General features: G+C 47.0%; 1 protein-coding gene across 1 annotated transcript; it reads right to left on the bottom strand.

Annotated features, from left to right (window-relative positions):
• Window positions 1–1,735: 1,735 nt before the first annotated feature.
• Window positions 1,736–13,708, bottom strand: JPT2 (Jupiter microtubule associated homolog 2). The gene is made up of 5 exons (XM_083372479.1): window positions 13,589–13,708; window positions 6,238–6,383; window positions 5,064–5,206; window positions 3,396–3,447; window positions 1,736–2,081 (listed from the first exon to the last, which is right to left on the bottom strand). Exons 1-5 carry the CDS (start codon window positions 13,630–13,632, stop codon window positions 1,906–1,908), a joined length of 561 nt encoding a protein of 186 aa, XP_083228605.1. The 5' UTR covers window positions 13,633–13,708; the 3' UTR covers window positions 1,736–1,905.
• Window positions 13,709–15,090: the final 1,382 nt, after the last annotated feature.

Here is a 15,090-nt window from a genome sequence, read left to right as displayed (position 1 = left end):
GGTGACATTCACAGTTTAAAGGTTATAGCAATGTAAGGGTGCTTAAATACTCTCTTGCAAGTCAAAAGGCACAGAGATGTTAACGCTCAGCTGATAAATCTGGAAGCTCTCTGGCTTCCAGCAACTAAAGGATAAGTGACCTCTTACAGAATTTTTTTTTAAAAAACGAAAGCTTAACTTGGTTTTCAAGCTTTCTACTGTTAGAAGAACACCCTGGCCATTTGAGGAATTGGTGTTCGGCAGGGGTCTCAAACCGTGGCTACTTTGCAATTTGTGGACTTTCAACTCCCAGAATTCCTCGGGCAGCATGGCTGGCTGAGAGATTCTGGAAGTCCACAAGTCTTTAAAAGTGGCCGAGGATGGAGACGCCGGGTGTTCAGAATCTGTGAGGCCACCGTGAATTGGCACTATGTGATGTCTGAAGTGGGTAAAGGTGGGAAGGAGATCAAAGAGGTGAACGTATAATAAGATGAAGAATCCTTCCAGGAAAGCACGGGAGGGCAAAAACGAGACCCAACAGGGTTAAATAACTGTGCGTTACTCGGGCCCTACCTCTTTTTGTCACTGCCTGCCCTACAAGAACTGGTGGGTCCCCACAGTCTTGATTTTTTTCCCCCCCACCTGTTGGTAGAGGGAGGAGAAGGGGTGACAAGAACTCGATAAACAAAAACAGTGCCTTAAGCGCCAGCTGATGTAGTTAAAGGTAACAGTGCTCCATCTGCATGGAAAGACCTGGCCAAAGGGGAGAGAGAAGTTGCTAAAGAGCAGCGAGAACAGACTAAGCGTCAGCAGAAAAGCAGAGGAGAATCTTTCCGCCAACAGCAGCAGCTCGCAGCCTAAGGAGAGTTAAAATCTTAGCTTGTGCAGAGAGATTAGCGATGAAGGAGAGAGTTAGTCACTGGCTTCTGAACCGACCTCTTTCGAGAGGAGACAGCAGCCTCTAATTTTAAACTGTAGCGGTTTGGCTACGTTCTCCCAACAGACGTCCCTCCTCCCCCCCCACCTTTTTTTTTTTTTTTTGCTACTCACCATAAAGTTACACCCAACTACTCAAAAGAGGAGCGCCACAAAACCGAAGCTTCTAAAAACCCTCTTAGGGATTCGCACACGATTCATCTCAACTACAATTTATCTCAAAACCGATTCGCACGTGAAGGTTTGCTTTTTTTTTTTTGGAGGGGGGGGGAGCATGATGACAACGAAACTCTCTTTTCCAGGGCAGATGGGAGCAGCCTCTTTCTTTCTTTTACAGACACGAGAGAAAAATCTCGAGGCCTGGCAGATCCCCCCCCCCAAAAAAATTAGTATTGCACCTTAAACTGGAATGTGTTCCGCAAGCCGTCACAGGGAGCCTTCCTTAACTAGGTTCAGAACGCAGAGGGAAGGAAGGGGCACCCCTGCCTTACAAACAGAACACCTGGAAGGCTTACACCAGGGACGGGGGAAGCTTAGCTCTTTTATGACTCGTGGACTTCAACTCCCAGAATTCCTGAGCCAGCCACGCTGAGGGGAAAGGGAGGTTTCCAAGCTGAGCCATGCTGGCTCAGGAATTCTGGGAGTTGAAGTCCACCAGTCATAAAGAGGCCTAGGCCAGCAACCTCGGCTCTTTATGACTCGTGGACTTCAACTCCCAGAATTCCTGAGCCAGCCTGGCTCAGCTTTAAAACTTCTCCCTTTCCCCTCAGCGTGGCTGGCTCAGGAATTCTGGGAGTTGAAGTCCACGAGTCATCAAAGAGCCAAGCTTCCCCAACCCCTGGCTTAGGCCCAACGCTAGCATGGACTGAGTAAGCCAAACTACTAAGCGCCTCCTTCCTTCAAGCACCAGAAAATTAACCTTTTGGTTCTGATCATCAAAGCTTAAGACATTGGGGGGGTGGGGGAGGGGTTTGAGGAAGTGGTCTTTCCCTAATAGAACGCAATGCTAGATTTGCCTCCTGGGGGGTTGAGGACTTTGTTGTGAGAACGCGGCCGTGGTCCCAGCCTGGGCTCATGATCATCGATCTTGGGGCCAGATTCTTTGGTGGTCTCCTTCGGCAGGTCCTTCTTCTCGCTCGGCATTTCTCCCGGCGGTCTTTGGTCTTCTGGAAGTGGGCGAGATGATAAGAGAGTTAGAATGCAGCCCTCAATCGTTTGGTTGTATTACAACGAGGCTGGCCACGCCTGGATTTTGCAGGCAAGGCTCCCAAACTCGATGCGGTGTTTTGTTTTTTCTTTTTCAGGTATTTAACATTGGTTATATCAGTAACGCTGTAGGTATTATATATCGCCATACATAAATACATACACGTAAGTTTGGGTGCTGCTCGTCCATTTCCCCTTTCACTGTATCCACCCTCCTTCTCTCTCTTCCCTCTTCTCTACTTTCTTTCTCCCTTTCTCTTTCTTTCCTACTTCCCTCTTCTTCCTCTCTCTCCTATTTCCCTCACCACTCCCCTCCCGTTTCTCCCCACTTCTCCTCCTCTTTCCTCCAACCTTCCTACTTCCTTACCCTTCCTCTCCTCTCATCCCTCTCTCCTCTCCTTTCTTCCCTCCCATTCCTCTTCCGATACAATTCAGCGGTGATGTCCGAGCAGCTCCTCTCCTTGGATTTTCAATGTCTATATTAGGCGTTTGATTCAGTTGCTACTCCCACTTCTGAAGGAGATCTTAGCTAGTCCGGCTTATACAATGCTTCCCCCACATGATCACTTGGAAGAATGGTGGGTCAGGAGGACTGTCTGAAACTCTTAACATTTGTAGCGTGGCCTGTCAAATGGGGTACACTGTAAGGATCATATGGGGAAATCTCTTAAGAGGGACAATGGAGGTTTCTGTCCAACCTGGGTAACTTTAAGACTTGTGGACTCCTAACTCTTACAGGGACGCGGTGGCTCAGTGGGTTAAGACGCTGAGCTTGTCGACCAGAAGGTCGGCAGTTTGGAGGGTCGAATCCTGAGTGCCGCGTAACAGAGTGAGCGCCTGTTACTCGTCCCAGCTTCTGCCAACCTAGCAGTTCGAAAGCATGTAAAAATGCAAGTAGAAAAATAGGGACCACTACGGTGGGAAGGTAACAGCGTTCCGTGCGCTTTGGCGTCCAGTCATGCCGGCCACATGACCACGGAGACGTCCTCGGACAAGCGCTGGCTCTTCGGCTTTGAAACGGAGATGAGCACCGGCCCCTAGAGTCGGAAATTACTAGCACGCACGTGCGGGGGAACCTTTACCTTTTTACCTAACTCTCAGAATTCCCCATTCTTATTGGCTGGAGAAATCTGGCAGTTGAACAGACAGGTCTTACATTTAGCAAGGTTGGACATCCCTGCTCTAAATTATATAGCGCTAAAGCTATCGTGTGGTTTTCAAGGATTGATAAAATAATGGAGCCGACTGAATTCCAGAATTCTTGCTCCAATTACCTTTTATTTCCCGTGGTGAATCTCCTCTGTCTTTCAAGAGAAAGGTGTGGTCCTGGATAAGAAGGGAAAAAAAGGTTCCAAATATTAACCAAGTCTTTGAAAAGGCCATTTTTCATTGGCTGAGAATCCTTTCGAGCTGTTAAAAAAAAATAAAAAATCAAGTCTGGCAATTCAGCTTTATAAAGCAATGCTTCTAGGACATGCAAACTCTGGGTCCTGCATCAGACAAAAAAAATTTAGAGACTACTAAAGGAGAATACTTTGGCCACCTAATGAGAAGGAAGGACTCGCTGGAGAAGAGCCTAATGCTGGGAAAGGAAGGAGGTGGCTGGATGGACTCAAACCGGTCAGTCCTAGAGGAGATCAACCCCGACTGTTCTTTAGAAGGCCAGATCCTGAAGTTGAAACTCCAATACTTTGGCCACCTAATGAGAAGGAAGGACTCACTGGAGAAGAATGCTGGGAAAGGTTGAGGGAAAGAGAAGAAGAAGGGGACAGAGAATGAGGTGGCTGGATAGAGTCACTGAAGCAGGAGGCATGAGCTTAAATGGACTCCAGAAGATGGTAGAGGACAGGAAGGCCTGAAGGAACGTTGTCCATGGAATCGCGATGGGTCGGACACGACTTCGCAGCTAACAACAAAGAATACTTTTAGTTCAGGGCTGAAAAGAGGGGTCCTTGGTGCTCTCTTGAGTTTGCTTGTTTTCTTGCAGACGTTTCGTGACCCAAACTAGGCAACCTCATCCGTGCTAGTGAGGATGTCACCTAGTTTGGGTAACGAAACGCCTGCAAAGAAAACAAGCAAACTCAAGAGAGCACCAAGGACCCCTCAAAATCTTTATAGATTTTGTTTTGTCTTAACACCAACGTTTCCCCTAGCGTCAATTTTTAACGCTAGATTATTTATATTGCCTGCCCAATCAAGACGACGTTAGTTTCGTAAGATGTTTCTGTAGCCCAGGAAGGGCATATCCAACAGCTTCCTTTATAACAAACACAATACTCGATACTCCCATGTTACACCACTCCTGCGCGAGCTGCACTGGCTTCCTGTTACCTTCCGAGTGCGATTCAAGGTGCTGGTAATTACCTTTAAAGCCCTACATGGCTTAGGCCCGGGGTACTTGCGAGACCACCTGCTGCCATTGTCAACCGCCCATCGCCTGGTTCGCTCCCACAGAGTCGGCCTCCTCAGGGTACCTCGGCCAGGCAATGCCAGCTGGCGACCCCCAGGGGGAAAGCCTTCTCTGCACAAGTGCCAACCCTCTGGAACGAACTGCCTCCGGAGCTGCGGATGGCCCCTGACCTTCGATCCTTCCGCTGCGACCTGAAGACCTGGTTGTTCCAACAAGCGGGCCTGGACTGATCATGTTTTTTTAAAATTTGGTTTTTATCGGCTTAAATTGTCCTTTATTTTTTATTGTTTAATTCTTTTTTAATCTTCGTATTCTGTGTTTTTTAACTTTTTATTGTTGTGAGCCGCCCTGAGTCCTTAGGGAGAAGGGCGGTATATAAATTTAATAAATAATAATAATAATAATAAACTGCTTTGCCTACGTAGATATTACTGTAGCTCGGGCTCCCCTTTTGCCCTCCCTCCCCCCACACACCTTTTTTTTAAAAAAAAAGAAAAGAAAAGAAAGCGAGTAGAAGCAGCGAGCGAGTTACCTTGGGCTTATTTGGATGTGCTTTGACTGTGCTGACAGGTGACGGAGTCCCAAAGATGTTACTTGTTTTTCCTCCAGGTGGATTTATAAATTGCCGGGATGCATTTGGCTTATGATCCTCAAAAATGCCACTATCTTTCCCACCTGCAAGACAACAATAAGCAGAGGAAGTTTTACAGGAATTGCTCTTCCTCTCCGATTCTCCAGGGCAGGAGGAAACGGGCAGCGGAGCCTCTAGCTAGGGTGTTGAGGCCCTTCGGGACCTAGACACGCTTGCCCGGCTTTGGCTACGGGTTTCAATTTTAAAATCCCGGCGCCTTTTCTTCCTGCTTCTTAATAGTCCTTTATTACAGTCTTACAGCATCGCAGATAGGGAAAAAAATCGAACTGTTACAGAAAGCCCTTTCTCGAATAAATTACCATGCCAAAAAAAAAATAACACATCTAAGGCAGAAGATTTTGCACGGCTTCGTGGCTCGGCAAGCAAGATTTATTTATTTTATTTTATTTTATTTTAATCCCATTTATATCCCGCCCACCTCTGAAGACTCAGGGCGGCTTACAATCTAAGCAGAAATCAATGTGCTTAGCAATAGACTTCATTCTATGTATATGCCTGCTTATTAGGGCTTTCGCCCCCCCCAAGTGGCATTATTACAAAGTCAGCTTAGAAAACTTATTACAAAGTTTTACAATCTGGAATGCAAGTGAAGCATTAACATCCCTTGAAAGACACACGTGGTCCTCGACTTACAACAGTTCGTTTAGTGATGGTTCGAAGTTACAATGGCACTAAAAAAAAAAAATCAAAATCTTACACCCGATCCCAAGAGATCAGCGCTGTCTAAAAATTGCAATAGCAATAGCGCTTAAGATTTATATACCGCTTCATAGTGCTTTGCAGCCCTCTCTAAGCCGTTTACTTAGCATTTTGCCCCCAACAATCTGGGTTCTCATTTTTACCGACCTTGGAAGGGTGGAAGGCTGAGCCATCCTAAAAGCTGTTCAGGATCGAACTGCCAGCAGTCGGCAGAGTTAGGCTGCAATGCTGCATTTTAACCATTGCGCCACCACAGCTCTTCAAATGATAAATGATGGTTACCTGGTTTCACTGATGAACCTACCAAACCTGTCGCTCCTATCCCCAGTATTTTCAAAAGGGGGAGGGCTCTCACCTGGGGGGTTTGTTCTCTTTGGGAAATTCAGGGGTTCTTCAGCTGCTGCAAATATGTTAGAGGCCATTTTCTGTGGCTTGGAAGAGGAGGACACGTCTGGACTTCCAAAGAGGTTGCTGGAGGACCCACCTGGTGGTTGCAGCACCCTGTTTTGCAGAAGACAATAACCCTCAATTCAAACATGATCATAAAAGATGCTCTACACTCAGAAATAGGCAGGTCCAGTTATTATACTGTTTACTTGACTTCCATTTAATATAACTGTGAATTGCGGGATCATTTAAATTGGAAAGCATGGTTTGGGCATAGAATGATTTAAAAACACCTGAACAACAGAGTTAGAAGGGACCTTGTAGATTAATAATAATAATAATAATAATAATAATAATAATAATAATAATAAGGAGGAGGAGGAGGAGGAGAAGTTGTTGGAAGGGACCTTGGAGGTCATTCTAGTCCAACCCCCTGCTCAGGCAGGAAACCCTATACCATTTCAGGCAAATGGCTGGCCAGTCTCTTCTTAAAAACCTCGTGTTGGAGCATTCACCACTTCTGGAGGCAGGTTGTTCCACTGGTTAATTGTTCTAACTGTCAGGAAGTTTCTCCTTAGTTCCAGGTTGCTTCTCTCCTTGACTAGTTTCCATCCGTTGCTTCTTCTCCTGCCTTCAGGTGCTTTGGAGAATAGCTTGACTGCCTCTTCTTTGTGGCAGCCCCTGAGATATTGGAACAAGATCATCTGGTCCAACCTCCTGCTAAGGCAGGAAACCCTATACCATTTGAGATCAATGGTTCTCCAATCTCTTCTTAAAAACTTCCAGGGCTGGAACATTCACAACCTCTGGAGGCAAGGCGTTCCTCTGATTAATTGTTCAAACTGTCAGGACGTTGCTCCTAAATTCTAAGTTGGTTCTCTCCTTCATTAGCTTCCATCTATTAATCAGCTTCTCCTGGTCAGCACTGACTAATAAAGGCCCTATTTTACCTGGCAGTCTTCGATTTGTCTAAAATATTTTTTTCGGAGGTAGCAACAAGAGTTTCTTGGCGCCTGTAATACTTAAATCATCTTCACAATTAACGTTTGTTTAAATCCATGTGAAGAATTCTGATTAAAGTATCAGGCTGTCCAGTTCTGGCAAATAATGTTCTTAGTGGAGACCTTTCCTACGAGAACTGTATGTACACTTCCTCCCCACCCCACACCCCCACAAGGGATTGTTGCAAAGGAGGATCAACAACTGGCTTGATTCTTCTGGATTGTGATTTTCCTTTCCTTTCGGTTGCTGGGTGAGGCCACAACCACACCCAATCCCAAGCTGAGGAAGAAGGCTGAGCTCAGCTTATCCCTCAGGAATTTGTTGACACCCTTTGACGAATCTGTGAAAACTACAGCATTTGAATACTGGTTAGGAGATACACACCAAGTTATAAAGGTAAAGTTTCCCCTGCACATCCGTGCTAGTCGTTTCCAACTCTAGGGGCCGGTGCTCATCTCCGTTTCAAAGCCGAAGAGCCAGCGCTTGTCCAAAGACGTCTCCGTGGTCATGTGGCCGGCATGACTAGACGCCAAAGGCGCATGGAGCGCTGTTACCTTTCCACCGTAGCGGTCCCTATTTTTCTACTTGCATTTTTACGTGCTTTCGAACTGCTAGGTTGGCAGAAGCTGGGACGAGTAACAGGCGCTCACTCTGTTATGCGGCACTCGGGATTCGACCCGCCAAACTGCCGACCTTCTGATCGACAAGCTCAGCGTCCTAACCCACTGAGCCACCGCGTCCCTGCACACCAAGTTATACACTTCTTTAAAAAAATTATAGATTTGCATTATTGCCTATTGTAATAAATGCTCTTTGTTGGTCTCTGAAGGATTAACGTAGGGGTGTCCAACCTTGGCGTCTTTTAAGACTTGTGGACTTCAACTCCCAGCATTCCCCCCCCCAGCCAGCATGCTTTCAATTCGAAAGAGATGGGCCAAAAATGTTTAAAAAATACGTCACATAGATGTTGGAAATGTAAACATAAGTCAGGCACGTATTATCCCATTTGGTGGGCATGTGACAAAGTAAAGAATTATTGGAAAAAGATACATACTTGGCTAGAAAAGATGTTGAGAGAACATGCAGAGTTTAAGCCTGAACTTTTTTTTATTAGGTATAATGACAGAAAAGATTAACAAAGCTTACATTTGGTTTTGCATGTCACAACAGCAGCAAGAATCATATTTGCGCAATACTGGAAAAAGGAATACTCTCAGATGAAGAAATAATCAAAAAAATATTAGGATGCACAGAGATGAACAGTTTGACTATGAGACTGAAAGAACAAGAAAAAATGGAATATTACCAAACTTGGGACTTATTTTATGGATGGCTAGAGGAAAGAATAAAGGATTAGGAATTAAATATGTATTAGGGAATGTAATCTCAAGACAGCACCGTTGGTTGAAAAATTATTACTGTATGTATGGGGGCTCATCTCAGCAACAAATGCAAACTGCACATGAAAGACTATATCATAGAAAATCAACAAACTTATATCCTTTGCTTGGGATATCTTAGCCCAGGGGTAGGCAACCTTGGCTTTTATGACTCATGGACTTCAACTCCCAGAATTCCTGAGTCAGCATAGCATAGCTGACTCAAGAATTCTGGGAGTTGAAGTCCATGAGTCATAAAAGAGCCGAGGTTGCCTACCCCTGTCTTAGCCTGTACTGTTAAACTCTTGCAGTCAATGGAGGATCACTTTCTAACTAAAGGCCAACTTGCTTGCAAAGGCTATAATAAGCTGCATCAATAAAGAACATGATTTTGGTGTCAGATCTTGTAAAATATACACTCTGAAGGATTATACATTTACTGTATACTGTAAAAAAGGAGTTATCTAGGACCGATTAATACATTTCAGAAATATGTAATCTCAGTGATAGTTAGTTGAGAGATTATGATCTAAAAAGGGAGACAGATATTTCATTGGTAATACCACTTGCCAAAGGGATGGTAAAAATTGCAGACACTACTATAATCCACACCACATGTTTACCATGCTTACTTCATAAAGCAAATTTCCTGTGCAACCAAACTGTTTGGATAAGAAAAAGAAATGAAGGTAACTCCGCTGCAGAATTATAGCTATTTTCTTTCCATGTGCCAGAGAGGGAAAGAGCCTGCAGTGTTGTATCTTCATCCAAAGAAAATTATAGAAGTAGGGCAATCATGCAGACAGGGTTTGGCATTGCTTCACACAATTTACCTGCAGATCATTTTTTTTCCCACAGGCAGCTAATCTATCTCGAATTTAACTTCAAAAAGGCATTGATGCAACTATTTCCAGTGCTCATCCATCCCATGCTGTAGCTCAGGGGGGTATCCAACCTTGGCAACTTTGAAGACCTGTGGACCTCAACTCTTAGAATTCCCACCCACCCACCCCGCTTAGAATTCTGCGAATGGAAGTCCGTAAGTCTTAAAGTTGCCAAGGTTGGACGCCTTTCCAACTACCTTGATGCGTGGGGAGTGAGTTTCAGGAGATTGTGGAAGGCCAACAAGGATCACGTGAACCAGGTGGGGATTCTTTCAGTACCTGGAGGCTGAAAATGAAAAACAAAATTGGACAGAATTCCTGACAGACGTGGCAGTGCTGTCTATCCAGAGACCACTGTGCACTGCTCCTCTTTGTCAAATATTAAAGGGGGACATTCAGGAGGGATTTCACAATTTGGGGTCCCTCTTAGACAACAGCTATATTGGCAGCTAGACTAGACTGGGACTAATGAGGCTTCTGCCCAGGTTTGGCTGGTATGCATTTATACCCTAGCAACACCCTTCCTCACTTTGAAATCTACTTGGAAGTGATGCTGTAGAATGCAATGGCTTACTAACAGGGAGAAATTATCCATTTCACATGTCCTTAATACTGCTCTGAAGCCACAGGCTTCTAAATAGAATTCCATGTTCTAGCGAGACCTGTATGTTACGGCTGTAAACCAGGGGTCCCCAACCCACGCTCCGTGGACCAGTACCAGGCCACGGCACACCAGCAACCGGTCCGCATGAACAAGCAAAGCCCCATCCGTGGGATGCGGGTAGCACACAAAACCATGCACCGTCCAGTCCGTGGAAAAACCTCTCTCCACGGAACCGTTCCCTGGTGCCCCAAAGGTTGGGCAACTCTGCTCTAACTATCTGCAGGACCATCAGAGGATGGAGGTGGGGTGTTGAGACCCCCCCCCCACACACACACTCCATGAACAGAAGAGGGGAAGCTAAGGTGCATTGCTTTCGTGATGCTTTGTTATGGCACACGTTCATCTCCAGAGATCCAAAGGGTTCATTGTTACATGCTGGAAGGCAGCATACATGGAACGTTTTAAAGCATTTCGATACCAAAGTTGAAGCAATGCTCTGGCACTAGGGGAGTTATGCTCTGGGGTTTACTACTGCTTTTATGTATTATTATTTTTTTGTCGCAAACCACTCCCAGTTGTTTGGAGCCGGTGGTCTAAACCTATGAAAGATTGAATTTGTTGTTTTAGGTTATGAGAGCTGTAGTAAAAAAAGGATTGAATTCCAACTTTTATCACGAGCCACTGCTACATGAAAAAAAAAAAGCCCACCGCACACGGCCTGAAAAAGCAGTTTTAGAAAGATGCTTTTATGCCTCAGGCAAGACACAAAACTGCAGAGATGCAGAACTCCTGTCTCACAACCCACACCCACTTTGTAACAAAGCAAGCAAATGCAGTTGAGCCTTCTTGGAATTTCAGGAGCAGACAGCATGGTTGGGTGGCACCTGACTCCCTTTGGCAATCAATAATTTATGCTGGAGTATTGCAACTCCAAAACTAGTCATCAGGCGGAGGGGTTCAAAAGAACAACAATCAAACTCATTTGAAACCCAACTCGATCAGATTCATTTCCTTAATCCCTCAAGGCAAAGGCAGCGGCCGCTCAACATGTGCCCATTAAAAAGTTGTTCCTGGCGCATGCAGAATATTGTTTCTCACTACACGGACACACATACACACACACAGAGAGGAAATTGCTACATGTGTACTTTGGAAATTCCCGCACCATTTATCTGATGCCAGTAACGCTGTTTAGCAGATTGTACAAACCTTGAAACCAAACCCCTGAAACCAAACCCTGGCAATAAAATGCTGGAAGGTAACAACCAGCACCACAGACACAACCCTGGCAACTCGATTTTGCAGCAGAGCATTTTTACAACTTGGGAAGCTAATCCCAAGGCAAGTTCTAGTCCTGCTTTAGGCACAAAAGTCGGCAGGGTTGCTATGGGGAAATCAGGAAGAGGAAGAAATCTTATGTACCTTGGCGGCCTTGAGTTACTTATAACCGGCCAGAATCACTTAGGTGAGAGGCACGAAGTAGAAATTGAATGAATAAAGATAAGAATCAAACAAATAAACAAACTGGGTTGGAGGCCATAAAGTAAATAACCACTCAGTTAACCAAGGCTGGGCGTCTTTTGGCCGGAACGTTTCCCATCAACCCCTCTCACAGAATTACAGAAGTAGAAGGAAGGGACCTTGGAGGTCTTCTAGTCCAACCCTCTAGGAAACCCTATCTACCATTCCAAACAAATGGCTGACCAGTCTCTTCTAGAAAAACGTCCGGTGATGGAGTACCCACAACTTCTGATGTTCCACTGGTTTATTGTTCTCACTGTCTGGAAGTTTCTCCTTAGTTCTAGGTTGCTTCTCTCCTTGGTTCGTTTCCAACCGTTGTTTCTCTGTTCTGCCTTTGGGTGCTTTGGGAGAACAGCTTGACTGCCTCTTCTTTGGGGCAGCCCCCCCCCCCGAGATACTGGAAGGCTGCTATCATGTGCCCCCCCCCTCGTCCTCTTCATTAAACTAAAAGGTAAAGGTAAAGGTTCCCCCGCACATGCGTGCTAGTCGTTTCTGACTCTAGGGGCCGGTGCTCATCTCCGTTTCAAAGCTGAAGAGCCAGCGCTTGTCCGAGGACGTCTCCGTGGTCATGTGGCCGGCATGACTAGACGCCAAAGGCGCACGGAACGCTGTTACCTTCCCACCGCAGTGGTCCCTATTTTTCTACTTGCATTTTTACGTGCTTTAAAACTGCTAGGTTGGCAGAAGCTGGGACGAGTAACAGGCGCTCACTCTGCTACGCGGCACTCGGGATTCGACCCGCCAAACTGCCGACCTTCTGATCGACAAGCTCAGCGTCCTAAGCCACCGCGTCCCTTGCTCACTAAACTAGACATATTTATTTATTTATTTTTGGGACTTATATGCCTACCTATCTCCCGCAGGACTCAGGGCGGCTTACAACAATAAAAGCAACAATACAAAAATTAAAAAAAAGAATTAAATAACCGCCCCAAAGTAAATTAACTACAGTTAAAAATTAAAACATATTTAAAAACCCATCATCAATCCAGGTCAGCCTGATGGAAGGTAAACCGCCCTTCTTCCTATGGGAAGTGTTTGTTCCTGTATGTTTTAGCCTCCAGCCCCCTCATCCCGTCTTTATTCTCTGCACTCTTCCTAGAATTACCAACATTTATTTTTTTAATATGGGGGGCAGCGCTCCAAGGGGGGGCATTATAAGCACTCTTTTAACCTTTATCTGGCTCCCAGCAAGGCAGATGCAATGACATGCTGGCCACCCCCTACCCACCCACCCACCCCTCGTCTTGCAGGGGCTGGCAGGGTACTTTTTTTTGGGGGGGGGTGTTAAGAGGAGGGAGACGACCCTGCCACGAGTCCCTCGGACCCCACCCCGGGGGCTCCAGCCGGCTGGCCCGACCCAGGCGAGGCGAACCGCCTGTCCGCTGCCGGCTCCCAAGGGGGGGCGAGGCCCGAGGCGGGCTTCCCCGCCAGGCCGCCCAACCAGGTATTCATTCCCACGTGACAAGCGGGGTCAGCCAGGCGCGAAATGCGTGCAATCTTCCAGGCTCGGGTTACCCGCGTCGTGCGAAGGCGACCTGGGGGTTTGGCTGAGCGGGGATGGGGAAGGGGCAGAGCCGCCGCCTGAAGGGAGGAGGAGGAGGAGGAGGAGCAGGCAGCTCTGCCGCCCCTTCCCCATCCCCGCTCAGCAAACCCTTCAGGTCGCCTTCGCACGACGCGGGTAACCCGGGCCTGGAAGGAAGATTTCGCGCCTGGCTGACCCCCCCCCCGCTTGTCACGTGGGAATGAATACCTGGCTTGGCGGTCTGGCGCTGAAGCCCGCCTTCAGGCTGCGGCGGGCCTCCACGTGTTCCTCCGCCCGGCAGAGGCGTCGGGGTGCGGCGCTCACGGGTTGGCCGGGCTGGGGATGCTGGGATTTGGAGTCCTCCACCCCCACCCCGCAGCGGCCTGCCGAGGGGAAGGCCTCACCTGGAGCTGGGTCTGGCCGCGTCGGACTCGGGCCCTTGGAACATGGTGGCCGGCAGAGCGACGGGACGAGTCTGCTCCGCTTCCCGGCTGCGCCTCGCCTCTTTCTCTCCCGCCTCTCCCTGGCTCGACGCTCGGCCCCGCCCTCCGAAGGCGATTGGCCGAGGCCGCCGCCGCTCCACCTTGCCTCGGCCAACCGGGGACGCAGGGCTGAGGTGGCGGGAGCCCAAAGGGGCGGGGCCTCCCCGAAGAGGTCGGGCGCTCATTGGATGAGGGAGGAAGAAAAGAGGCAATGACTCCGAAGTTTTGGCTTTTTTGTTTTTTTAAATTTAAAGGGCCGCGGCTCCTGCCCGCCCCCCTCACACACACACACACACACACACACACACACACGTGTTTCCAAACGCTCCTTAACCCGAGTGGTCCGAGTTCGCATTAACGGCCTGAACTGCGCTAGACCTAACCCGAGGTGGACTCTTAGCAAAGTCTGAGATGAATAAACGCAGTCATCGGGTCATAACCTTGTTTAAGCGGGTCGTGTGAACGCAGCAAAGCGAAGGAGCGCTCCAAAAGGAATAGGCGATTGGCTGGACTATTATTGGGCAAATGATTGATCTTACTTGACAAGAGGTTGACTGATTACCCTTCAACAAATTCAGATATTTACTTGTTCTGTGCCCAGTGCGTTGTTCCTAATGAAACTTGGTCAATTAATACAGGGGGTTTTTTGTGTGTGATTATCCAGTGGGATTATAGTTCCCGTGCACTGGTACTAACCAAAACATTCATTCAATAAAGTATAGTTTAGGTATACTTGGGTGGCTGTGTGAACGCAAGGAGTGATGTGTTAATTAGATGAAAATATCAAGTTTCAAGCCCACTCACAATAAAGCTTATTAGAGTAGAAATTTGTATTTTAGAATCATTCTATCAGCCAGGCAGGCGGAGGGGTGTTGTCAAAAAAAGTCACAATGTTGTCACTATCTTGACTTTTCTTTTGACCTTGGTGTTTTGTCTGTTCCTTTATCTAGTTTGAGCATCCTTCTTATATCTGGAAAAGAAATCCATTGTTCCACTTCAAGGATGAGCACGTGAGACACTGATCTATACTGTAAAGCAGAGGTCTTCAAACTTGGCCCTTTTATGACTTGTGGACTTCAACTCCCAGAATTCCTCGGCCAGGCACACTGGCTGAGGGATTCTGGGAGTTGAAGTCCACAAGTCATAAAAGGGCCAAGTTTGAAGACCCCTGCTGTAAAGCATTGTTCAATTTTATGTCGCTTGCTTGGCACAGTTGGTGGTTCATTCTGGGCAGCACTTCGTTGGGCTCCATGTTCCAGCCTTTTACAAACTGGTGATTTCTAGATGCGTGAACACATTTAATACTAGAAGTCAGCAATGCCAATATTGGCTAGGACAGGGGTGTCCAACCTTGGCAACTTTTAAAACGAGTGGACTTCAACTCCCAGAATTCCCGAGTTGAAGTCCAAACGTCTTAAAAGTTG

The sequence above is a fragment of the Vipera ursinii genome (genome assembly GCF_947247035.1).
Source record: "Vipera ursinii genome assembly, chromosome: 13".
Lineage (NCBI taxonomy): Eukaryota > Metazoa > Chordata > Lepidosauria > Squamata > Viperidae > Vipera > Vipera ursinii.
The sequence above is the reverse complement of the archived record's forward strand: the minus strand, read 5'-3'. Positions and strand labels throughout refer to the sequence as shown.